This window comes from Pistacia vera, unplaced genomic scaffold (assembly GCF_008641045.1).
Source record: "Pistacia vera cultivar Batoury unplaced genomic scaffold, PisVer_v2 Contig196, whole genome shotgun sequence".
Lineage (NCBI taxonomy): Eukaryota > Viridiplantae > Streptophyta > Magnoliopsida > Sapindales > Anacardiaceae > Pistacia > Pistacia vera.
The window spans coordinates 1,415,764-1,442,077 of NW_022195997.1; the positions used below are offsets into that span (position 1 = coordinate 1,415,764).

Below are 26,314 nucleotides of genomic sequence, written 5' to 3' on the forward strand. Positions count from 1 at the left end.
ATGCTAACAAATACTTTTCACAACTTTTTCTAATAAACACTAACGTGATAACTCGTAATTGGTCAGTTTGCATTTAATTTGTCATAACCCATTGTTGGGCAAGTAAGACCAATTGCGAGATGACCAATTACGAACTGACACATCTTGTTTTTTAGATAAAATTAGTGAGAAGGATTTATGAGTGTAGTGTTACTGATCTAGGTATTAAACTTGGCTCATGACAATAACTTCCAAAGATGAGATTATGCATGGATTCACATGTAAACAGAAAGATAAAGCCGCAAGGTACGGGAAGAGAAGCTACAACACTTACACTATAAGTAGCAATAACCTGCATCAAAATATTTTCTTCCTCTTTCAAATTCTGCATTCCAGGAGGCCCATTAACACACATCACACCTGTATACAAATGCTTCAACTATTATTACCTTTTTCAAAATAAAACTCACATTTATTTATTCATGAATTATGATTCATCTCAAATGTGATACGATATGAAAGCATAATTACAAGAACTAGACATATATTTATTCAAAAAATTAGAAAGAGAATAACAATATAGAAGACTATAAAGCTCACTTCTTAAATATTTGAAAAACAGTATGTTCAAGTTTCAAACTAAAGGAGAGAAGTCTTGATTAACCCAATACAGAAGTGGATTTCACTGTGATATTAAAAGAAAGAACTAAAAATCAAAAGAAACATTACATACATTAGACATTTGTCATGACCAAAGTCCTCCCCAAAATACTCCACAAGTATTTTAGCTCGACAACATGAAGTATTCATTCCATATCTGCAAGTCAACATGAATTCCATATCTGCAAGTCAACATGAAGTATTTCTTCAGGTTGCATTAAAGAAATGTATTTAATGCAAACCTGAAGAAATCAGATAGCATCTTATACGCTTGTTTGGTTTGATCTTCACTTCTTCGACTGGGCAAAAGTGTTGGTTCTCTCAACAAATTTGCATATAGAGCTGCTTGACAGAGAATATTAACTTTAATCCACTTAGAAAAAAGAAATTGTAATCTAGATTTTAGAGCACAAGTGATTCTCTAAGCAATTACAGATAACTTTCACAAACACGGAGTGAAAAAAGGAGATATAAAGTTACAAGAATTTTATGCAAAAAGGTAAAGTTATTTGTTCTAACGAATTAGGATGAACGTCAAGCAGAACTCTTGAGAAAAAAATTAAATATAGGGTTTACTGCATTCTGCTAATTTCCCATCCCTTCAAGATGCTACAGCTTCTTGTTAATAATTCTTGTTTGGGGTTTGTTAATTTATACCCAAAGCCCATTTATCAAAGGGCTCCTTGTTTGGGGGTTTGTTAATTATACCGAAGACCCATTTATCAAAGGGCTCCATTGTTTGGGTTTGGGGTTTGTTAATTTAGTGGGCTGTGGACGGCTCAGGTAGACGTACCCATATATTTCTAATCAATGTATATTCGCCATCAACAGTTACGTGTTCTCTCTTAAGCCACATAGAAATTATTCCGTGATGAACATGCAAGTCTTTTTTACGGCTCAAGGGCTGCTGACTTTCAAGGAATAAGATTTCTGGTTATGTACATAAAAGTTCATTAATTGTGCTTCATCACATTTTATGGTCTCCTTTGGCTGAAAAATTTCCTTAGCTCTCTCAAACTCAGGCCTTACTTTTTTCTTAAATTAGCATAGCCCAACGAATTGACCATCCTCACATCACAGGTACATCGTCTTTGTAAATCCCTTTCTTTCACCAATTTTTACTCTTGATTAATTCTCTTTACGTTAGATAATGATCTTAGTTCAAAACATTCTTTTTCTGAATAAAATACATAGAACATTCATTTGTGTAAAGTTATACTGTAGTTAGCTAATGTATTTATATATATACAGGATCATTTTTTTTTTTCTTTTTTCATGTTTTCTAATACTTGTATACTTGATGTTCCAAATTATTGGTTAAATAAATGAAAGTATTTCATGGGTTTTTTTTGTAGATCAAGTAAGATGAGTTCATGTTTTCCTCGAAAAGACGAGAATAATTTGAAGAATAGTGCAATGTTACTGAAACAGTTAATTGCCACATGTAATGGCAAATGTAATCCTATTCGTAGTTTTTCCGAGAAAGAGCTCAGTAAAGCAACTATTAATTATGACAATGAGAGATTAATTACAACAAATAAACTTTTTTATAGGTTGTACAATGGCTTTCTACAAGACCGTCAGATTTGTGTTATGAAGTTTGAACCCATTTGCTTACCACAGGAAGAAGAAGTAATCCAACGGGGCATCAACAACATTGTATTTGCAACACAAATGAAACATAAGAATTTTCTGAAGTTGATCGGATGTTGTTTAGAAACTCGATTTCCCATTCTAGTTTTTGATTCCGTTGGATGTATTAGACTTACTGATCGTATTTGGGGTCATTCTCGACCCCGTCTTGGACCTTTATTGTTGAAACTTAGGTTAAAGATTGCAATGGAGATGGCTCATGCACTTGCATATCTTCACTTTGGATTCCCTAGACCTATTGTTTTTGGAAGTCTCACACCGTGGAACATTTTACTTGATGAGCAAAATGTTGTAAAACTATTTGATTTTTCAATATCTGAGTTTATTCCAGAGGGTAAAACTCACTTGGAAGTCCCTTTGACAAAAAAATTATGGTATGAATATGTTCCACCCGACATTTTACATGCAATAGCTCCCAATGAGAAGTTTGCTTGCAATGAGAAGTTTGATGTCTGTTGCTTTGGCGAATTGTTGTTTATGTTTTTGAGTGGACTGAGCTTAAAAAACTTTCTCAAGAATAAAGGTTTGCAGATTGAGGATATTGGACTTGATAATCTAAAATAGATAATAGATCCGGTAATTGTTGGAGAGGGAATATGTTCAGTAAAAGAACAACAATTGCTAGCTCTTGCAAGGCTTGTGTCGGAATGTCTCCGTCCTGAACCAGAAGATATGCCAAATATGATAGATGTGGCAAAGCAACTCAGACAAATGTACAAATCTAGTTAGCATGTCATCAATTTATGTATTAAGGATTCTGCTTTCCTTGTTTATGGATGTATCAATAATTCATGCTTTCATTTCCATGGCAGTAGTTGAAAACCTTCTAATAAACTATTTCTTAAATTTTCAAGTGGAAGTAGATTTTGTCCATGCTTTTTGTACAAGCATAATACTTTTGTGACCCTTGAAAGATCACAATCTATCAACTAATGGTTCCTTTGGAAAGTCATGTAAATTAACCGTGAGTCATCAATAGAATCCAAAGAAAAGTTGATCCAATAATGGCTATATTTGATGAGTTATTATAAATGCAAATGAAGAATGAGTTAAATATGAGACTGGCTACTACCCATTTACCCCAACAATGCATCATCAAAATCTCATCTTCAGAGCTTTAACAAAAATGAAGGGTTATGAGCTAATCATTGTTTCTACACATACATTGTACAGAAAAAAACTAAAACTCTAATGACTTTGATTCATGACTTCTTTTTTGAGAGTTTTGCAGCTAATCTATTTCTAACAGTGCCCGGTTCGGGGTTAGATTCTAGACTTTCGTCTTCTTAACTTTCGTGATTTTCTTGGTTTTTTGTGTGATTGCCTGCTCTCTAAGCGCTGGGGATCAGTCCAACCTTTTCCCCACTCTGAGAAGCTGGAATAAGATTTGCATTTGCTTGCAGAGAGCAGCATGTCGGATTCAGGGTAAACATAAAAAGTTTGCTCATTGTCTGATTGCAGAAACTCCAGTCCAAGTTCTGTTGGCTCTGGGAATTTAATCTGAACGTGGATCTGCAAATAACAGTGTAATTGAGTAGATTGGCTAAAAACGTAAGCATTCATATGCACGCACTAAAGGATACGAAAGCATACAAGATGCATAAGTGATACATGCCAAGACAAATGCTCTTGAACCATAAAAATCGCAATTATGTACTAGCTACTGCCAGGAAACTATGCTTAACAACTCTAGTAGAGAATGAATGGACCAGAAATTAGTCTAAGAGAAACGTTAATTTGAGAGCATAGCCTCTCATCTCCTTCTCTGATGTATCCTTTATTTTCCAAGATTCGAGCAAGACCTCGCCACCATAGCAAATCGGTTGCCAAAAATTTTTGGGACTGTCATCACATAAAAACTTTTCAAAATTCATCTTTCATGTCTTAAAAAACAATACATGTGAAGAATGAGATGAAATAGATCATGTAACACCTGCTCCCTTATTTTACTGACAAACATCCTGAGGTTTGGCTTCTTCATGAATTTTTGTCGTCTAATGTCACTACACATAACATCATCATATGAGCCATCCACAGAATTTTTCCAAATCTGAATTTTGACATAAACCTTGTAAGTTTTATAAAAAAATTGGAAAATCATTAGCAAAATAATGTCCAAGCATCTATATAAGTATTGAACTTGGCCCATGACAACAACTTCCAAAGATGAGATTATGCTGTTATGCATAGATTCACATGTAAACAGGAAGACAAGCTGCAACACTTACACTATAAGAAGCAATAACCTGCATCAAAATATTTGCTTCCTCTTTCAAATTCTGCATTACAGGAGGTCCATTAACACACACATCACACCTGCATACAAAGGCTTCAACTATTTTTACCTTTTTCAAAATAAAACTCGCTTTTATTTATTCATGATTCACCTCAGATGTGATACGATATGATAGCATAATTACAAGATTCTAACTAAAGTAGAGAAACCTTGGTTAACCCAATACAGAAGTGGATTTCACTGTGATATTAAAAGAAAGAACTAAAAAACAAAAGAAATATTACATACATTAGACATTTGTCATGACCAAACTCCTCCCCAAAGTGCTCCACAAGTATTTTAGCTCGACAACATGAAGTATTCATTCCATATCTGCAAGTCAACATGAATTCTGATATAAAGTTTCAAAACAAAATGGACACGCAAAAAAAGGAAAGTAAAGAAATGTATTTAATGCAAACCTGAAGCAATCAGATAGCATCTTATATGCCTGTTTGGTTTGATCTTCACTTCTTCGACTCGGTCAAAGTGTTGGTGCTCTCAACAAATTTGCATATAGAGCTGCTTGACAAAGAATATTAACTTTAATCCACTTAGAAAGAAAAAATTGTAATCTAGATTTTAAAGCACAAGCCACACTCTAAACAATTACAGATAACTTTCACAAACATAAAGTGAAAAAAGGGGACATAAAGTTACAAGAATTTTATGAAAAAAAGTAAAGTTATTTGTCTAACCAATTAGGAAGAATGGTCAAGCAAAATTCTGCTCAATTTTTACTGTAATATGTTTTCTTGTGAAAATAAATAAATAAAGGCCTTACTGCATTCTGCTAATTTCCCATCCCTTCCAGCTCGGCCAGCTTCTTGATAATAAGCTTCAAGACTCTGCAATTAGATTAAAGATTACAGGAAGCTCACAAGACTGAACAACTGATAATAGCAAGACATAATTTGGAAAAGCAACTGTTATGCAAGTTCCAAAACAGGAATGTAAACTACTGATTGCCTTAGAGAACCGACAATTGCAAGAATTTATTCGCAGCATAAACATAAGTGCACTAAAAATGAATAACATCTTACAATAACATTTTGCAGCAACACTTAATCCTAAATATAAACCTGTGGCCAACCGTAGTGGATGATTCTTCGAACATTTAACTTGTCGATCCCCATTCCAAAAGCAATCGTTGCAACAACAACCTGGATGGAATTGGCAAAATTGCGGTGTCATAAATTGTATTTTCCTATTTCCCAATGACACTACATAAAAAAAAAACACATCATAGAAGGATGAAGAGTATAGGGTTTTAAATCAGTAAATAAAAAGAAAAAATGAACTTGAAAAAGTACGGGCCTTCAGAAACAGAAATGCCCAACATCATACACAAAATGGTTAGTTTTCAAAAGTAAAACTAATTGAAACATATGACTATATGGAATTATCAATTTCCCGTATCAGATCCAAAGCCTGAAAGTCCATACCTCTGGCTTGTTTTCATGAAATTCATTGTGAACCCGCCTTAAATGTGATTTTGGCAACTGAGGAACAAGAAGTCAAATTTTGAATACACTGCATAACCACAATTGGAATGCGACAGACCTAAGTCTATTAATCATCTAAATGGACCTGAAGTAATAAGTTTGTGTATACATACAGCTGCATTATAGGCAGCAGCCTCCACACCAAATCCACAAAGATATTTCGCGATCCTCAAAGTTTCTTTTCTAGTAGGAACATAAATGATGATTGGCCCTTGTTCTAAAGGCTCTTTCATGGTTCGTACTCTTTCTTCTAGCTTATCAGGTGGATCAGTTATCCGAGATGACCCACATGTATCCCAATCTTCACGAGGAGAATGCCCATAAAATTCACCACAGGCAACTGCAAAAAATAGAAGTGATCAGGAAACAGAATAGAGAGCATTGAAGTTGAGTTATTACAAAGTGGAAACTATTCATTCACACATTGCTTTTGATTATGTTTCACAACTAAAGCCAATGAATACAGTGTAACCATAGAAAAAAATAACAGATAAGTCTTCTTTAGGACACAAGAGTCAAGGGCAGTGACTTCCAAGGAATAAGATTCCCGGTTATGTACATAAAAGTCCATTAATTGTGCTTCATCAGATTTTATGGTCCACTTCAACTGAAAAATTTCCCTAGCTCTCTCAAACTCAGGCTTTTCTTTTTTCTTAACAAGGCGAATTGGCCATCCTCACATCACAGGTACATCATCTTTGTAAATTCCTTTGTTTTTGGTTAATTAATTCTGCCTGTATGATTACTTTCATTGCTACTCTATTTCACCTATTTTTACACTTAATTTTCTTTACATTAGACAATGATCTTAGTTCAAAACATTCTTNGTATATCCAGGGAGAAATAACATATGTTTGGCCTCATATGTCCGTTTTGTAAACATTTGATCAATTGATAGTCATTTAGAGCTGTTCATAAATTCATTCAAAATAATTGTGCAACTATAGACAAATCTTGCAAAAATCCGACCACTGAAGTAAATGTAAAGTAGATTGTAGCAAAGACTGTAGAAATAGCCATGTGGTTGGAATGGAGAATAGAACCTGTAGTCAGGCCTAAAATCATGGCCCCACTTAGAAACACAATGGACTTCATCAATCGCAAATAATGCAATTCCACGATTTTCAGCAAGCCTCTGAAGTGGTTTTATCAGTCTGCAGAAAATTTATCATACTCCTTCAGTCATATGAAATTAGGAACAACCTCTTTGATACGCTAGCCAAATGGTAATACATGTCCCTCACCTTAACACAGTCTCTGGGCAAACATATATTATATTGTACATTCCTCTCATTGCTTTCTGCTCGACGCTGCTGTCAGGTTGCCCGGATCCAAGAAAGCAAGCAGATACCTCATGTTTTGACAGCTTTGAGCACTGATCATGCATCAAGCTTATCAAGGGTGAAATCACAACCACAACCTTTCCCGTTAACAAAGCCGGAATCTGGAAGCACAAAGATTTCCCTGCAGACAGGGAACTATAACAAAACATGAGCCACCCAATAATATAGAGACAGAAACAGCCTAACAGACAACAAACATTAGCTAAGCAAAGCACAATACCAGATCCTGTTGCAGCAAGAACTAAACAGTCTTGATGATCTAACCAAGCCGCCAGCGCTTCCTTCTGAAACTTCTTCAATGATGAATAACCAAACTGCTTTTGTAACAGACTATTCACTTTCACCTCCCAATCTGACCCAATCTTCGCCTCTTGTTTAGACAAAACTGGCAACGACTCAACCTCCATCTTCCCATTACACCCCACATCAAGACAAGCCCCCTTATGTTATCCAACAACACCAGGCAACACTACCGACCCAGCCCTAGAAACCAGTCCATCAGATACAACATCACTTTGACTTCTTTTTTGCCTAGATTGAAAATGATCCAATATGCTAGACTGTCCTAAACCTCTTTTGCCCTGAGTCTTCCCATTCCCATTGTTTTTGAAACAATGCGAACTACTACTAGTATTAGATACGCCGTTACAATTTCTATTGGAACCATTCAAAACATACTCAATGGCTTCGTCAAACAATGGGCCAACTGCTTCTACAGCTTCTACAACAGCTGAATTTTCAAATCCCATCTCAATCAGCTTTGCAATAACTTGATCGCCATTACCACTCATTTTATGAAAACTTTTCAATTTTCAAGATATATATAAATAATGTAAACCCAAAAATAAAGGATCTAAAAACCAATAACAAATCATTCAAAGAGCCAACGAAATTATTCAAACAATTGTTAATTTACTGATCGGGAGAGTCGAGAGTGATTGAAACCCTAGGATTTCGGTAACTTCTTTTTTTTTCTTTTTTCTTTTTTTAATTAACTGACCGGCGCGAAACTTAAAATTAGGGACTGGGTTGGGAAAGTCATTTTGAATCCTTATAGTTTGTTATGTTACACTTTTACCCTTCAAAAAGCCTGCAAAAAAATTGAAATCACTATTTTAAATTGTGCAATATAAAAATATATGCAACTATTTTCATATTGAAATGTTATTTAAGCCTCGTTTTTATGTTATTGTTAAGCATTGTTCAAAAAATTTGTCAATTTGTCCATTTATTTAAGTTTTAAATATAAAATTGGGACTGTCATCATATAAAAACTTGTCAAAATTCATCTTTCATGTCTTAAAAAAAAAAAAAAAAAATACATGTGAAGAATGAGATGAAATAGATCATGTAACGCATGCTCCCTTATTATACTGACAAACATCCTCAGGTTTGGCTTCTCCACGAATTTTTGTCGTTTAGTGTCACTACACATAACATCATATGAGATTTTGATGATGCATTGTTGGGGCAAATGGGTAGTAGCCATTGTCCTATTTAACTCGATTCTAATTCTTCATTTGCATATATAATAACTCATCAAATATAGCCATTATTAGATCAACTTTTCTTTGGATTCTACTTATCGATAATAAATAGTTGTTTCTAAAACTGCAGAGAATAGACAAAATCTACTTACACCTGAAAATTTATCAATTAGTTTATTTGAAGGTTTTCAACTATTGTCATGGAAATGAAAGAATGAATTATTGATACATCCATAAAGTAAGTAAAGTAGAATTCTTAAACCGATGATATGCTAACTAGACTTGTACATTTTTCTGAGTTGTTTTGCCATATCTATCATATTTGGCCCATCTTCTGGTTCAAGAGAGAGACATTCCGCCACAAGCTTTGCAAGAGCTAGCAATTGTTGTTCTTTTACCGAACATATTTCCTGTCCAACAATTACCGGATCTATTATCTCATTTAGATTATCAGGTCCAATATCCTCCGTCTGAAAGGCTTGCCAGCTCCCTTATTTTACTGACAAACATCCTGAGGTTTAGCTTCTCCATGAATTTTTGTCGTCTAATGTCACTACACATAACATCATCATATGAGCCATCCACAGAATTTTTCCAAACCTGAATTTAGATATAAACCTTGTAAGTTTTATAGAAAAATTGGAAAATCATTAGAAAAATAATGTCCAAGCATCTATATAAGTATTAAACTTGGCCCATGACAATAACTTCCAAAGATGAGATTATGCATGGATTCACATGTAAACTGAAAGATAAAGCCGCAAGGTACGGGAAGAGAAGCCACAACACTTACACTATAAGTAGCAATAACCTGCATCAAAATATTTTCTTCCTCGTTCAAATTCTGCATTACAGGAGGTCCATTAACACACACATCACACCTGTATACAAAGGCTTCAACTATTATTACCTTTTTCAAAATAAAACTCACTTTTATTTATTCATGAATTATGATTCACCTCAAATGTGATACGATATGATAGCATAGTTACAAGAACGAGACATATATTTATCCAAAGTATTAGAAAGAGAATAACAATATTTCAAAAACAGTATGCTCACTGTCACATTAAAAATCAAAAGAAATATTACATACATTAGACATTTGTCATGACCAAACTCCTCCCCAAAGTACTCCACAACCACAAGTATTTTAGCTCGACAACATGAAGTATTCATTCCATATCTGCAAGTCAACATGAAGTATTTCTTCAGGTTGCATTAAAGAAATGTATTTAATGCAAACCTGAAGAAATCAGATAGCGTCTTATATGCCTGTTTGGTTTGATCTTAACTTCTTCGACTTGGCAAAAGTGTTGGTGCTCTCAACAAATTTGCATATAGAGCTGCTTGATAGAGAATATTAACTTTAATCCACTTAGAAAAAGGAAAAAGTCATTCTCTAAGCAATTACAGATAACTTTCACAAACATGGAGTTGAAAAAGGAGATATAAAGTTACAAGAATTTTATGCAAAAAGGTAAAGTTATTTATTCTAACCAATTAGGATGAATGTCAAGCAGAATTCTGCTTAATTGTTACTATAACATGTTTTCTTTAGGAAAAAAATAAATAAGAATTTACTATTTTAACAAAGGTGAGTAAGAGAAGTAAGTAGGGGGAGTGAGTAAGGCTAGCATTACTTAATAAATTAAGGGCTTACTGCATGCTGCTAATTTCCCATCTCTTCCAGCTCGGCCAGCTTCTTGTTAATAATTCTTGTTTAGGGTTTGTTAATTTATACCCAAAGCCCATTTATCAAAGGACTCCTTGTTTGGGGGTTTGTTAATTTATACCCAAAACCCATTTAGTGGGCTGAGTTGTCAGGTAGACGTATCCATATATTTCCATTATGTCCTAGTGTACATTTTAGTTTATACAGTACATGAATTCGCCATCAACAGCTACGTGTTCTTAAGCCACTTGCGAATTAACCCGTGAAGAACATGAAAGTCTTCTTAAGGACTCTAAGAGTCAAGGGCAGCTGACTTTCAAGGAATCAGATTTCTGGTTATGTACATAAAAGTTCATTAATTGTGTTTGATCACATTTTGTGCTTTCCTTTAACTGAAAAATTTCCTTAGCTCTCTCAAACCCAGGCCTTTCTTTTTTCTTAACAATTTCAATTAATTAGCACAGGGCAACGAATTAGCCATCCTCGCATCACAGGTACATCGTCTTTGTAAATCCCTTTCTTTCACCTATTTTTACTCTTGATTAATTTTCTTTACGTTAGATAATGATCTTAGTTTAAAACATTCTTTTTCTGAATAAAATACATAGAACATTCATTTGTGTAAAGTTATTCTGTAGTTATCTAATGTATTTATATATATATATATGATCAATTTTTTTTTTTTTTTCATGTTTTCTCATACTTTTATACTTGATGTTCCAAATTATTGGTTAAATAAATGAAAGCATTTCATGGGTTTTTTTGTAGATCAAGTAAGATGAGTTCATGTTTTCCCCGAAAGGACGATAATAATTTGAAGAATGGTGCAATGTTACTGAAACAGTTGATTGCCTCTTTTAATGGCAAATGTAATCATATTCGTAGTTTCTCCGAGAAAGAGCTTAGGAAAGCAACTATTAACTACGACAATCAAAGATTAATTACAACAAATAAAATGTTTTATAGGTTGTACAATGGCTTTCTACAAGACCGTCAGATTTGTGTTATGAAGTTTGAACCCATTTGCTTCCCACACGAAGAAGAAGTAATCCGATTTGGCATCAACAACATTGTATTTGCAGCACAAATGAAACATAAGAATTTTCTGAAGTTGATCGGATGTTGTTTAGAAACTCAATTTCCCATTCTAGTTTTTGATTCCGTTGGATGTATGACACTTGCTGATCGTATTTTGGGTCATTCTCAACCCCGTCTTGGACCTTTATTGTTGAAACTCAGGTTAAAGATTGCAATGGAGATAGCTCATGCACTTGTATATCTTCACCTTGGATTCCCTAGACCTATTGTTTTTGGAGGTGTCACACCAGGGATCATTTTATTTGATGAGCAATATGTTGTAAAACTATTTATTTTTCATTATCTGAGTTTATTCCAGAGGGTAAAACTCAGTTGGAAGTCCCTCTGACGAAAAGAGTATGGTATGATTATGTTCCACCTGAGTTTTTTCTTGCAAGGGATGTGGCTAAGAATAATACTTGCAATGAGAAGCTTGATGTCTATTGCTTTGGCGAATCGCTATTTATGCTTTTGAGTGGACTAAGCTTAAAAAACTTTCTCAAGAGTAAAGATTTTCTGATGGAGGATATTGGACCTGATAATCTAAATAAAATAATAGATCCGGCATTTGTTGGAGAGGGAATATGTTCGGTAAAAGAACAACAATTGCTAACTCTTGCAAGGCTTGTGTCGGAATGTCTCTCTCCTGAAGCAGAAGATAGGCCAAATATGATAGGTGTGGCAAGGTAACTAAGACAAATGTACAAGTCTAGTTAGCATGTCACCAGTTTCTATATTAAGGATTATGCTTTCCTTGTTTATGGATGTATCAATAATTCATGCCTTCATTTCCATGGCAGTAGTTGAAAACCTTCGAATAAACTATTTCTTAAGTTTTCAAGTGGAAGTAGATTTTGTCCGTGCTTTTGTGACCCTTGAAAGATCACAATCTATCAACTAATGGTTCCTTTGGAAAGTCATGTAAATTAACCGTGAGTCATCAATAGAATCCAAAGAAAAGTTGATCCAATAATGGCTATATTTGATGAGTTATTATAAATGCAAATGAAGAATGAGTTAAATAGGAGACTGGCTACTGCCCATTTGCCCCAACAATGCATGATCAAAATCTGATCGTCAGAGCTTTAACAAAAATGAAGCGTCATAAGCTAATCATTGTTTCTACACATACATTACACAGAAAAAAACCAAAACTAAAATTCTGATGATTTTGATTCATGACTTCTTTTTTTGAGAGTTTTGTAGCTAATCTACTTTGAACAGTGCTCGGTTCCGGGTTAGATTTTCTAGACTTTCGTAATCTTGACTTTCATGATTTTTGTGGTTTTTTGTGTGATTGCCTCCTCTCTAAGCACTGGCGACGAATCTCAGAATCAGCCCAACCTTTTCCCCACTTTGAGAAGCTGGAATAAGATTTGCATTCGCTTGCAGAGAGCAGCATGTCGGATTCAGTGTAAACGTAAAAAGTTTGCTCGTTGTCTGATTGCAGAAACTCCAATCCGAGTTCTGTTGGCTCTGGGAATTTAATGTGAACGTGGATCTACAAATAACGGTGTGGTTGAGTAGATTGGCAAAAAACATAAACAATCATATGCACGCTCTAAAGGATACTGTTGGAAATTAGAAGCTAGGAAATACAGTTCTCAGGCTTCTAATTTCAGAAAGAAAAAGAAAAAGTAGTAAAAGGAGAACAATTTTGTTAATTGAACTCAATTAAAACATATATCCAACATTCCCTTCTATAAGTTTTAAAAGGATAACTGACAATAACAGTTACAAGAAATTAAAAAATAATAAAATTAAAAATAACTTCCATTTGAGTTTATCTCAAACTGAAATGCTTGGGTCATGCCACAGCACTAATTTTTCTTTAACCGCATTTGTTCCCTGTTGCCATCTTCTCGTATCCTCTATCAAAAGATTCATACTTCAATACTCCTCCTGAATCTTTTGGTAGAAACTTTAAAACATGTTCTTCATCATGTCTTTAAGGCTCTTCACGCCTTCATGGCTGTCATGCCAAACTTGCAACCAATCTTGCTGCTTTGCTGCCAACTCTGCAGCCAAACTTGCGGCCAATCTTGCTGCTCTTCTCGCAGCTAATGTTACTGCCACGCTGCCAATCCTTCAACCAAGACTTTTTCAGCCTCATCTTCAAGTTTACTCCTCAAGTATGTAAGCATCACAAATACGACCTACCACTTCTTTGGGTGTTGGTCTCTTCTCACTCCAGACTTCAATTGGAGTCTCTCACAATTAGAAAGCATGTTCTTCACTTCGTGCTTTTTCCAGGACATCATCAAGTCCTCTCAACGGCATCATTGCAGACAATCACTGCAATTCTTCATCTACCTCCATGTTTTAACCGGAGTTTCAGGACATTTTCAGATTCCACCGGCCAGCATCCTTGCAGACAATCATGCTGCAATTTTACACCAACAAATTCTACCAACCACCCTTATTGCTTTGAGTGTTGGCTTCTTCTTCTCCAAACTTTGGTCCCATCTCCCACAGGTCCCTTAAGACAACAATGCTTTGATACCATTTGTTGGAAATTAGAAGCCAGGAAATACAGTTATTCGGCTTCTAATTTCAGAAGAAGATGAACTTGTGTAAAAGGAGAACAATTTTATTAATTAAACTCAATTAAAACGTACATCTAACATTCCCTTTTATAAGTTTTAAAGGGATAACTAACAACAACAGTTACAAGAAGTTAGAAAATAATAAAACTGAAAATAACTTCCATTTGAGTTTATCTCAAATTGAAATTCTTGGGTCATGCCACGACACTAATTTTTCTTTAACAGCATTCATTCCCCATCGCCATCTTCTCGTATCCTCTATCAAAGATTCATACTTCGACAGATACGGAAGCATACAAACTGCATAAGTAATACATGCCAAGACAAATGCTCTTGAACTATAAAAATTCTCATCTAGTTCACAATTACGTCCTAGCTACTGCCAGGAAACTATGCTTAACAACTCTAGTAGTGAATGAATGAATGGACCAGAAATTACTCTAGGAGAAGAGAAAAGTTGATTTGAGAGCATACCTTCTCATCTCCTTCCCTGATATATCATTTATTTTCCAAGATTCGAACAAGACCTCGCTACCATAGTGAATCGGTTGCCAAAAATTTTTGAGACTGTCATCATATAAAAACTTGTCAAAATTCATCTTTCATGTCTTAAAAAAAAAAATACATGTGAAGCATTAGATGAAATAGATCATGGAACGCATGTTCCCTTGTTTTACTGACAAGCATCCTGAGGTTTGTCTTCTCCATGAATTTTTGTCGTTTAGTGTCACTACACATAACACATCATCATATGAGCCATCCAAAGAATTTTTCCAAACCTGAATTTTGGCATAAACCATTAGAAAAATAGTGTCCAAACATCTATCTAAATAGAATAAAGATAGGTTGACAAACACTTCTCACAATTTTCTGTCACAAACACTGACGTGGCAGCTCGCAATTGGTCTGTTCGCATTTGGTCTGACAGGACCCATTGTTGGGCAGACGAGATCCATTGCGAGATGACCAATTATGAACTGACACGTTGCGTTTATGAGAGAAAATTAGTGAGAAGGGTTTGCGAGTGTAGTATTACCGATCTAAGTATTAAACTTGGCCCATGACAATAACTTCCAAAGATGAGATTATGCTGTTATGCATGGATTCATATGTAAGCAGAAAGATAAAGCCGCAAGGTACGGGAAGAGAAGCCACAACACTTAACACTATAAGCAGCAATAACCTGCATCAAAATATTTTCTTCCTCTTTCAAATTCTGCATTACAGGAGGTCCATTAACACACACATCACACCAGTATACAAAGGCTTCAACTATTATTACCACTTTCAAAATAAAACTCACTTTTATTTATTCATGAATTATGATTCACCTCAAATTTGATACGATATGATAGCATAATTACAAGAACGAGACATCTATTTATCCAAAGTATTAGAAAGAGAATAACAATATAGAAGACTATAAAGCTCACTTCTTAAACATTTCAAAAACAGTATGTTCAAGATTCAAACTAAAGGAGAGAAGCATTGGTTAACCCAATACAGAAGTGGATTTCACTGTGATATTAAAAGAAAGAACTAAAAATCAAAAGAAATATTACATACATTAGACATTTGTCATGACCAAAGTCCTCCCCAAAGTATTCATTCCCTATCTGCAAGTCAACATGAATTCTGATATAAAGTTTCAAAACAAAATGGACACGCAAAAAAAGAATGTAAAGAAATGTATTTAATGCAAACCTGAAGAAATCAGATAGCATCTTATACGCTTGTTTGGTTTGATTTTCACTTCTTCGACTCGGCAAAAGTGTTGGTGCTCTCAACAAATTTGCATATAGAGCTGCTTGACAGAGAATATTAACTTTAATCCACTTAGAAAAAAGAAATTGTAATCTGGATTTTAGAGCACAAGTCATTCTCTAAGCAATTACGGATAACCTTCACAAACATGGAGAGAAAAAAGGAGATATAAAGTTACAAGAATTTTATGCAAAAGGGTAAAGTTATTTGTTCTAACCAATTAGGATGAACGTCAAGCAGAATTCTTGAGAAAAAAATTAAATAAAGGGCTTACTGCATTCTGCTAATTTCCCAACCCTTCCAGCTGCTACAGCATCTTGTTAATAATTCTTGTTTGGGGTTTGTTAACTTATACCCAAAGCCCATTTATCAAAGGGCTCCTTGTTTGGGGGTTTATTAATTATACCCAAGACCCATTTATCAAAGGGCTCAATTATTTGGGTTTGGGGTTTGTTAATTTAGTGGGCTGTGGACGGCTCAGGTAGACGTATCCATATATTTCTAATCAATGCCTATTCGCCATCAACAGTTACGTGTTCTCTCTTAAGCCACATACAAATTATTCCGTGAAGAACATGCAAGTCTTTTTTAGGATTCAAGGGCTGCTGACTTTCAAGGAATAAGATTTCTGGTTATGTACACAAAAGTTCATTAATTGTGCTTCATCACATTTGATGGGCTCCTTTAGCTGAAAAATTTCCTTAGCTCTCTCAAACAATTTCGATTAATTAGCACAGGGTGAATTGGCCATCCTCACATCACAGGTACATCGTCTTTCTAAATCCTTTTGTTTTACCTATTTTTACTCTTGATTTATTTTACGTTAGACAATGATCTAAGTTGAAAACATTCTTTTTATGAATTAAATATATAGATTATAGAACATTCTTTTGTATAAACTTATACTATAGTTAGCTTTATATACATACAGGATCAATTTTTTTTCTTTTTCATGTTTTCTAATACTTGTATACTTGATGTTCTAAATTATTGGTTAAATAAGTGAAAGTATTTCATGGGTTTTTTTTGTAGATCAAGTAAGATGACTTCATGTTTTCCCCGAAGGGACGATAATGGTTTCGAGAATGGTGCAATGTTACTAAAACAGTTGATTGCCACTTTTAATGGCAAATGTAATCCTATTCGTAATTTCTCCGAGACGGAGCTCAGGAAAGCAACAACTAATTATGACGATCAGAGATCAATTCTAACAAAAACAATTTCTTATAAATTGTACGATGGCTTTCTACAAGATCGTCAGATTTCTGTTATGAAGTTTCAACCCATTATCTTCCTACAAGAAGAAGAAGAAATCAAACAGGCCATCAATAACATTATATTTGCGACACAAATGAAACATAAGAATTTTTTGAAGTTGATTGGATGTTGTTTAGAAACTCGAATTCCCATTCTAGTTTTTGAATCCGTTGGATGTACGACACTTTTTGACCGTATTTTGGGTCAATCTCAACCCCATCTTGGACCTTTATTGTTGAAACTCAGGTTAAAGATTGCAATGGAGATAGCTAATGCACTTGCATATCTTCACCTTAGATTCCCTAGACCTATTGTTTTTCTAGGCCTCTCACCAAGGAACATTTTACTAGATGAGCAATATGTTGCAAAACTATTTGATTTTTCAGTATCTGAGTTTATTCCAGAGGGTGAAACTCACGTGGAAAGCCCTTTGCCGACAAGAGGAGGGCGTGAATATGTTCCACCTGAGTGTTTACTTGCAAGGGCTTGCAATAAGAAGACTTGCAATGAGAAGGTTGATGTCTATGGCTTTGGTGCATCGCTGTTTATGCTTTTGAGTGGACAGAGTGTAAATAACTTTCTCAAGAATGAAGATTTTCAGATGGAGAATATTGGACCTGATAATCTAAATGAAATAATAGATCCGACAATTGTTGGAGAGGGAATATGTTCGGTAAAAGAACAACAATTGCTAGCTCTTGCAAGGCTTGTGTCACAATGTTACTCTATTGAAGCAGAAGATAGGCCAAATATGATAGATGTGGCAAAGCAACTCAGACAAATGTATAAGTCTAGTTAGCAAGTCATCAGTTTATGTATTAAGGATTCTGCTTTCCTTGTTTATAGATGTATATATAATTCATGCTTTCATTTCCATGGCAGTGGTTGAAAACCTTCAAATAAACTATTTATTAAGCTTTTGAGTGGAAGTAGATTTTGTCCATGCTTTTGTACAGGCATAATACTTTTGTGACCCTTAAAAGATCACAATCTATCAACTAATGGTTTCTTTGGATAGTCATGTAAATTAACCATGAGTCACAATCTATATTTGATGAGCTATTATATATGCAAATGAAGAATGAGTTAAATAGGAGACTAGCTACTACCCATTTGCCCCAGCAATGCATCATCAAAATCTGATCTTCCGAGCTTTAACAAAAATGAAGGGTGATAAGCTAATCATTGTTTCTACACACATTATACAGAAAAAAAAAAAAACTAATACTCTGTTGACTTTGATTCATGACTTCTTTTTTGAGAGTTTTGAAACTAATCTATTTCAAACAGTGCCCGGTTTTGGGTTAGATTTTCTAGACTTTCGTCTTCTTAACTTTCTTGATTTTCGTGGTTTTCTATGTGATTGAGATGAAATAGAGCACGTAACGCATGCTCCCTTATTTTACTGACAAACATCCTGAGGTTTGGCTTCTCCATGAATTTTTGTCGTTTAGTGTCACCACACATAACATCATCATATGAGCCATCCAAAGAATTTTTCCAAACCTGAATTTTGGCATAAACCATTAGAAAAATAGTGTCCAAACATCAACATGAGTAGAATATAAATAGTTTGATAAACATTTCTCGTAACTTTCTCTCATAAACACTAATATAATAATTCGTAATTGATTAGTTTGCATTTGGTCTAGCAGGACTTATTGTTAACCAAACGAGACCGATAACTAATTACTAGTTGACACGTCGCGTTTATGAGAGAAAGTTAATGAGAAGAGTTTATAAGTGTAGTATTACCGATATAAGTATTAAACTTGGCCCATGACAATAACTTCCAAAGATGAGATTATGCTGTTATGCATGGATTCATATGTAAACAGAACGATAAAGCCGCAAGGTACGGGAAGAGAAGCCACAACACTTAACACTATAAGTAGCAATAACCTGATTTTCTTCCTCCTTCAAATTCTGCATTACAGGAGGTCCATTAACACACACATCACACATCACACCTGCAACACACATCACACCTGCATACAAAGGCTTCAACTATTATTACCTTTTTCAAAATAAAACTCGCTTTTATTTATTCATGATTCACCTCAGATGTGATACGATACGATAACATAATTACAGGAACGAAACATATATTTATCCAAATTATTAGAAAGAGAATAACAGTATAGACTATAACGCTCACTTCTTAAACATTTCGAAAACAGTATGTTCAAGATTCAAACTAAATGAGAGAAGCCTTGGTTAACCCAGTACAGAAGTGGATTTCACTGTGATATTAAAAGAAAGAACTAAAAATCAAAAGAAATATTACATACATTAGACATTTGTCATGACCAAAGTCCTCCCCAAAGTACTCCACAAGTATTTTAGCTCGACAACATGAAGTATTCATTCCATATCTGCAAGGCAGCATGAATTCTGATATAAAGTTTCAAAACAAAATGGACACGCAAAAAAAGAATGTAAAGAAATGTATTTAATGCAAACCTGAAGAAATCAGATAGCATCTTATACGCTTGTTTGGTTTGATCTTCACTTCTTCGACTCGGCAAAAGTGTTGGTGCTCTCAACAAATTTGCATACAGAGCTGCTTGACAGAGAATATTAACTTTAATCCACTTAGAAAAAAGAAATTGTAATCTAGATTTTAGAGCACAAGTCTTTCACAAACGTGGAGTGAAAAAAGGAGATATAAAGTTAAAAGAATTTTATGAAAAAAGGAGATGAATGTCAAGCGGAATTCTGCTTAATTATTACTGTAACATGTTTTCTTGAGAAAAAAATTAAATAAAGGGCTTACTGCATTCTGCTAATTTCCCATCCCTTTCAGCTCGGCCAGCTTCTTGTTAATAATTCTTGTTTGGGGTTTGTTATTTTATACCCAAAGCCCATTCATCAAAGGGCTCATTGTTTGCGGGTTTGTTAAGTTATGCCCAAAACCCATTTATCAAAGGGCTCCTTGTTTGGGGTTTGCAAATTTAGTGGGCTGTAGACGTCTCCATGTATTTTAGTCAATGTATATTTTAGTCCATGAATTCGCCATCAACAGTTACGAGTTCTCTCTTAAGCCAATTGCGAATTATTCCGTGAAGAACATGCAAGTCTTCTTTAGGACTCAAGAGTCAACGGCGGCTGACTTGTCATGTACATAAAAGTCCATTAACTGTGCTTCATCAGATTTTAATTGGCCTTTCTTTTTTCTTAACAATTTTGATTAATTAGCACAGGGCGAATTGGCCATCCTCACAGATACGTCGTCTTTGTAAATCTCTGTCTTTGCTTAATTAATTCTGCATGTATGATTACTTTCATTGCTACTCTGTTTCACCTATTTTTATACTTAATTTTCTTTACATTAGACAATGATCTTAGTTCAAAACATTCTTTTTCTGAATAAAATACATAGAATATTCATTTGTGTACAATTATACTATAGTTTGCTAATGTATTTATATACATACAAGATCAAATTTTTTCTTTTTTCATGTTTTCTAATACTTGTATACTTGATGTTCCGAATTAATGGTTAAATAAATGAAAGCATTTCATGGGTTTTTTTTATAGATCAAGTAAGATGAGTTCATGTTTTCCTCGAAAGGATGATCATAATTTGAAGAATGGTGCAATGTTACTAAAACAGTTGATTGCCACTTGTAATGGCATATGTAATCCTATTCGTAGTTTCTCCAAGAAAGAGCTCAGGGAAGCAACAATTAATTATGACGATGACGGATTAATTCTAACACATATGACTTTTCATAAGTTGTACAATGGCTTTATTCAAGATCGTCAGATTTATGTTATGAAGTTTGAACACATTATCTTCCTAGAAAAAGAAGAAATGCAATCCAACAAGGCATCAATGACATTGTATTTGCAGCACAAATGAAACATAAGAATTTTCTGAAGTTGATCGGATGTTGTTTAGAAACTCGATTTCCCATTCTAGTTTTTGATTCCATTGGACGTACAACACTTGCTGATCGTATTTTGGGTCATTCCCAACCCCATCTTGGACCTTTATTGTTGAAACTCAGGTTAAAGATAGCAATGGAGATGGCTAACGCACTTGCATATCTTCACCTTGGATTCCCTAGACCTATTGTTCTTCTAAGTCTCTCACCATGGAGCATTTTACTAGATGAGCAATATGTTGTAAAGCTATTTGATTTTTCAGTATCTGAGTTTATTCCAGAGGGTAAAACTCACTTGGAAAGCCCTTGGCTGACAAGAATAAGGCGTGAATATGATCCACCTGAGTTTTTACTTGGAAAGGATCAGAAAAAGAAAACTACTTACAATGAGAAGGTTGATGTCTATGGCTTTGGTGCATGCTTGTCTACGCTTTTGAGTGGACAGAAATTTTATCACTTTCTCCATAATAAAGTTTTTCAGATGAAGGATATTGGACCTGATAATCTAAATGACATAATAGATCCAGTAATTGTCAGAGAGGGAATATGTTCTGTAAAAGAACAACAATTACTAGCTCTTGCAAGGTTAGTGTCGGAATGTCTCTCTCCTAAAGCAGAAGATAGGCCAAATATGATAGATGTGGCAAAGCAACTGAGACAAATGTACAAGTCTAGTTAGCATGTCATCAGTTTATGTATTAAGGATTCTACTTTCCTTGTTTATGGATGTATCAATAATTCATGCCTTCATTTCCACGGCAATAGTTGAAAACCTTCAAATAAACTATTTCTTAAGTTTTCAAGTGGAAGTAGATTTTGTCCATGCTTTTGTACAGGCATAATACTTTTGTGACCCTTGAAAGATCACAATCCATCAACTAATGGTTTCTTTGGAAAGTCATGTCAATTAACCTCGAGTCGTCAATCGATTTGTACTTGAACTGCAACATAGCACAAACTTTCCATCTGATTTTCTTAATCAACATTCGGATATTATATATATAGGTTTGCCACACCTGAAGAATGGATGTCTGCTGTTATGACAAAGGCAAATACACTCAAGGGTCTCTTCCTTGGATGTTCGCATAAACCATACAAATGTCTTACACTTAGTTAAAACAAGATCAGTGTATGTAGTTTACTCATTGGCTAAGTTGGATGTCCGCACTTGTGACTGTTTAACCATCCGACCAAAAAAATATGTACTAATTTACGTCTATGGAGGCTTTTAATGTGAACTTATGGTGCTCTCAACAAATTTGCATATAGAGCTGCTTGACAGAGAATATTAACTTTAATCCACTTAGAAAAAAGAAATTGTAATCTAGATTTTAGAGCACAAGTCATTCTCTAAGCAATTACAGATAACTTTCACAAACATGGAGATAAAAAAGGAGATATAAAGTTACAAGAATTTTATGCAAAAAGGTAAAGTTATTTGTTCTAACCAATTAGGATGAACGTCAAGCAGAATTTTTGAGAAAAAAAATTAAATAAAGGACTTTCTGCATTCTGCTAATTTCCCATCCCTTCCAGCTGCTACAGCTTCTTGTTAACAATTCTTGTTTGGGGTTTGTTAATTTATACCCAAAGCCCATTTATCAAAGGGCTCCTTGTTTGGGGGTTTGTTAATTATACCCAAAACCCATTTATCAAAGGGCTCCATTGTTTGGGTTTGGGGTTTGTTAATTTAGTGGGCTGTGGACAGCTCAGGTAGACGTATCCATATATTTCTGATCAATGTACATTCGCCATCAACAGTTAACGTGTTATCTCTTACGCCACACCCACATACAAATTATTCCGTGAAGAACATGCAAGTCTTTTTTAAATTTTTAGGACTCAAGGGCTGCTGACTTTCAAGGAATAAGATTTCTGGTTATGTACATAAAAGTTCATTAATTGTGCTTCATCACATTTTATGGTCTACTTTAACTGAAAAATTTCCTTAGCTCTCTCAAACAATTTCAATTAATTAGCACAGGGTGAATTGGCCATCCTCACATCACAGGTACATCATCTTTCTAAATCCCTTCATTTCACCTATTTTTATTCTTGATTTATTTTACGTTAGACAGTGATCTAACTCGAAAACATTATTTTTCTGAATAAAATATATAGATTATAAAACATTCATTTGTATAAACTTATACTATAGTTAGCTTTATATACATACAGGATGATTTTTTTTCTTTTTCATGTTTTCTAATACTTGTATACTTGATGTTCTAAATTATTGGTTAAATAAATGAAAGCATTCCATGTTTTTTTTAGATCAAGTAAGATGACTTCATGTTTTCCCCGAAGGGACGATAATAGTTTGGAGAATGGTGCAATGTTACTAAAACAATTGATTACCACTTTTAATGGCAAATGTAATCCTATTCGTAGTTTCTCTAAAAAAGAGCTTAGGAAAGCAACAACTAATTATGACGATCAAAGATCAATTCTAACAAGAACAATTTATTATAAATTGTATGATGGCTTTCTACAAGACCGTCAGATTTCTGTTATGAAGTTTCAACCCGTTATCTTCCTACAAGAAGAAGAAGAAATCAAACATGCTATCTTATTGTAACATAAACGTCGTGTTTACTTTGTATTCTTAAAAGACTTCAACTAGCCTACAACAAATCTTTGAGCTAAAGGGTAAGATCAAAATGAATCCGTTGGATGTACGACACTTGTTGACCGTATTTTGGGTCAATCTCAACCCCATCTTGGATTGAAACTCAGGTTAAAGATTGCAATGGAAATAGCTAATGCACTTGCATATCTTCACCTTGGATTCCCCAGACCTGTTGTTTTTCGAGGTCTCTCACCAAGGAACACTTTACTAGATGAGCAATATGTTGTAAAACTATTTGATTTTTCACTATATGAGTTTATTCCAGGGGGTGAAACTCACTTGGAAAGCCCTTCGCCGACAAGAGTAGGACGTGAATATGTTCCACTTGAGTGTTTACTTGCGAAGGCTCGCAATAAGAAGACTTGCAATGAGAAGCTTGATGTCTATGGCTTTGGTGCATCGCTGTTTATGCTTTTGAGTGGACAGAGTGTAAATAACTTTCTCAAGAATGAAGATTTTCAGATGTTGAATATTGGACCTGATAATCTAAATGAAATAATAGATCCATCAATTCTTAGAGAGGGAATATGTTCGGTAAAAAAACAACAATTGCTAGCTCTTACAAGGCTTGTGTCGGAATGTCTCTCTTCTGAACCAGAAGATAGGCCAAATATGATAGATGTGGCAAAGCAACTCAGACAAATGTATAAGTCTAGTTAAGATGTCATCACTTTATGTATTAAGGATTCCGCTTTCCTTACTTTGTGGATGTCTCAATAATTCATGCCTTCATTTCCATGGCAGTAGTTGAGAACCTTCAAATAAACTATTTGATAAAATTCAAGTGCAAGTAAATTTTTTTTATTCTCTGCAGTTTTATAAACAATTACTTATTATCAAACAATTACTTATTATCGATAAGTAGAATCCAAAGAAAAGTTGATCCAATAATGGCTATATTTGATAAGTTATTTGTATATATATATGCTTAAATAAAGGGCCCGCTTACTGCATTCTGCTAATTTCCATCCCTTTCAGCTCGGCCAGCTTCTTGTTAATAATTCTTGTTTGGGGTTTGTTAATTTATACCCAAAGCCCATTCATCAAAGGGCTCATCGTTTGGGGGTTTGTTAATTTATACCCAAAGCCCATTCATCAAAAGACTCATCATTTGAGGGTTTGTTAATTTATACCCAAAACCCATTTATCAAAGGGCTCCTTGTTTGGGGTTTGTTATTTTAGTGGGCTGTGGACGGCTCGGGTAGACTTATCCATATAATTCTAATCAATGTATATTTTAGTACATGAATTCACCATCAACAGTTACGTCTTCTCACTTAAGCCAATTGCGAATTATTCCGTGAAGAACAAGTAACTCTTCTTTTGGACTCAATAGTCTAGGGCGGCTGACTTGTCATGTACATAAAAGTCCATTAACTGTGCTTCAGTAGATTTTAATTGGCCTTTTTTTTCTTCTTAACAATTTCGATTACTTAGCACAGGGCGAATTGGCCATTCTCACATCACAGGTGCATCGTCTTTGTAAATCCCTTTGTTTTTGGTTAATTAATTCTGCATGTATGACTACTTTCATTGCTACTCTGTTTCACCTATTTTAACACTTAATTTTCATTACATTAGACAATGATTTTAGCTCAAAACATTCTTTTTCTGAATAAATACATAGAACATTCATTTGTGTACAATTATACTATAGTTTGCTAATGTATTTATATACATACAAGATCAAATTTTTTCTTTGTTCATGTTTTCTAATACTTGTACATTGATGTTCCAAATTAATGGTTAAATAAATGAAAGTATTTCATGGGTTTTTTTGTAGATCAAGTAAGATGAGTTCATGTTTTCTCCGAAAGGATGATTATAATTTGAAGAATGGTGCAATGTTACTAAAACAATTGATTGCCACTTGTAATGGCAAATGTAATCCTATTTGTAGTTTCTCCAAGAAAGAGCTCATGGAAGCAACAATTAATTATGATGATGACAGATTAATTCTAACAAATATGACTTTTCATACGTTGTACAATGGCTTTCTTCAAGACCGTCAGATTTCTGTTATGAAGTTTGAACCCATTATCTTCCTACAAAAAGAAGAAGAAGCAACCCAACAAGGCATCAATAACATTGTATTTGCAGCACAAATGAAACATAAGAATTTTCTGAAGTTGATCGGATGTTGTTTAGAAACTCGATTTCCCATTCTAGTTTTTTATTCCATTGGATGTACAACACTTACTGATCATATTTTGGGTCATTCTAAACCCCATCTTGGACCTTTATTGTTGAAACTCAGGTTAAAGATTGCAATGGAGATGGCTAATGCACTTGCATATCTTCACCTTGGATTCCCTAGACCTATTGTTCTTCTAAGTCTCTCACCATGGAGCATTTTACCAGATGAGCAATATATTGTAAAACTATTCGATTTTTCGGTATCTGAGTTTATTCTAGAGGGTAAAACTCACTTGGAAAGCCCTTGGCTGACAAGAATAAGGCGTGAATATGATCCACCTGAGTTTTTACTTGGAAAGGATCAGAATAAGAAGACTACTTGCAATGAGAAGGTTGATGTCTATGACTTTGGTGCATGCCTGTTTACGCTTTTGAGTG

General features: G+C 34.5%; 6 protein-coding genes across 19 annotated transcripts in view; 2 read left to right on the forward strand and 4 right to left on the reverse strand.

Annotated features, from left to right (window-relative positions):
• The first annotated feature begins 2,004 nt into the window (after window positions 1-2,004).
• Window positions 2,005-3,021, forward strand: LOC116127899 (non-functional pseudokinase ZED1-like). Its single transcript, XM_031413556.1, has 2 exons — window positions 2,005-2,742; window positions 2,857-3,021. Exons 1-2 carry the CDS (start codon window positions 2,005-2,007, stop codon window positions 3,019-3,021), a joined length of 903 nt encoding a protein of 300 aa, XP_031269416.1.
• Window positions 3,022-4,484: 1,463 nt separating this feature from the next.
• LOC116127900 (ATP-dependent DNA helicase Q-like SIM) overlaps window positions 4,485-26,314 on the reverse strand; it is a 79,754-nt gene continuing 57,924 nt past the window's right edge. Inside the window, 5 exon segments of the mRNA XM_031413558.1 lie at window positions 4,485-4,608; window positions 4,817-4,900; window positions 4,990-5,089; window positions 5,352-5,415; window positions 5,650-5,730. Coding sequence (XP_031269418.1) covers window positions 4,485-4,608; window positions 4,817-4,900; window positions 4,990-5,089; window positions 5,352-5,415; window positions 5,650-5,730 — 453 coding nt within the window.
• On the reverse strand, window positions 6,967-8,185 carry LOC116127997 (ATP-dependent DNA helicase Q-like SIM). The gene is made up of 3 exons (XM_031413664.1): window positions 7,636-8,185; window positions 7,317-7,536; window positions 6,967-7,226 (listed from the first exon to the last, which is right to left on the reverse strand). Exons 1-3 carry the CDS (start codon window positions 7,820-7,822, stop codon window positions 6,971-6,973), a joined length of 663 nt encoding a protein of 220 aa, XP_031269524.1. The 5' UTR covers window positions 7,823-8,185; the 3' UTR covers window positions 6,967-6,970.
• On the reverse strand, window positions 7,842-8,226 carry LOC116128000 (ATP-dependent DNA helicase Q-like SIM). Its single transcript, XM_031413671.1, has one exon. The coding sequence runs from the start codon at window positions 8,204-8,206 to the stop codon at window positions 7,862-7,864; it is 345 nt and encodes a 114-aa protein (XP_031269531.1). The 5' UTR covers window positions 8,207-8,226; the 3' UTR covers window positions 7,842-7,861.
• The window catches only part of LOC116127998 (ATP-dependent DNA helicase Q-like SIM), a 57,757-nt gene continuing 44,378 nt past the window's right edge, over window positions 12,936-26,314 (reverse strand). The window contains exons 1-6 of one of the 14 annotated variants that reach the window (XM_031413669.1): window positions 16,182-16,273; window positions 15,905-16,004; window positions 15,767-15,816; window positions 14,882-14,979; window positions 14,675-14,767; window positions 12,936-13,155 (exon numbers count right to left, since the gene is read on the reverse strand). In XM_031413669.1, the coding sequence (XP_031269529.1) occupies window positions 12,963-13,155; window positions 14,675-14,767; window positions 14,882-14,979; window positions 15,767-15,775 (393 nt within the window). In that variant the 5' untranslated portion in view covers window positions 15,776-15,816; window positions 15,905-16,004; window positions 16,182-16,273 and the 3' untranslated portion in view covers window positions 12,936-12,962. The other 13 variants (XR_004127667.1, XM_031413668.1, XR_004127662.1 and 10 more) reach the window with 13 other exon arrangements.
• LOC116127995 (non-functional pseudokinase ZED1-like) lies at window positions 16,541-18,174 on the forward strand. Its single transcript, XM_031413660.1, has 2 exons — window positions 16,541-16,728; window positions 16,997-18,174. The coding sequence occupies exon 2, from the start codon at window positions 17,007-17,009 to the stop codon at window positions 18,018-18,020; it is 1,014 nt and encodes a 337-aa protein (XP_031269520.1). The 5' UTR covers window positions 16,541-16,728; window positions 16,997-17,006; the 3' UTR covers window positions 18,021-18,174.

Coding starts and splice junctions, on each gene's coding strand:
- LOC116127995 (XM_031413660.1), top strand. CDS start 17,007: ATGACTTCATGTTTTCCCCGAAGGGACGATAATGGTTTCGAGAATGGT.
- LOC116128000 (XM_031413671.1), bottom strand. CDS start 8,206: ATGAGTGGTAATGGCGATCAAGTTATTGCAAAGCTGATTGAGATGGGA.
- LOC116127997 (XM_031413664.1), bottom strand. CDS start 7,822: ATGGAGGTTGAGTCGTTGCCAGTTTTGTCTAAACAAGAGGCGAAGATT. Junction 7,537..7,635: donor TCTTGCTGCAACAGGATCTG/GTATTGTGCTTT, acceptor CCCTGTCTGCAG/GGAAATCTTTGTGCTTCCAG. Junction 7,227..7,316: donor TGCCCAGAGACTGTGTTAAG/GTGAGGGACATG, acceptor AATTTTCTGCAG/ACTGATAAAACCACTTCAGA.
- LOC116127899 (XM_031413556.1), top strand. CDS start 2,005: ATGAGTTCATGTTTTCCTCGAAAAGACGAGAATAATTTGAAGAATAGT. Junction 2,743..2,856: donor CTTGCAATGAGAAGTTTGAT/GTCTGTTGCTTT, acceptor AATCTAAAATAG/ATAATAGATCCGGTAATTGT.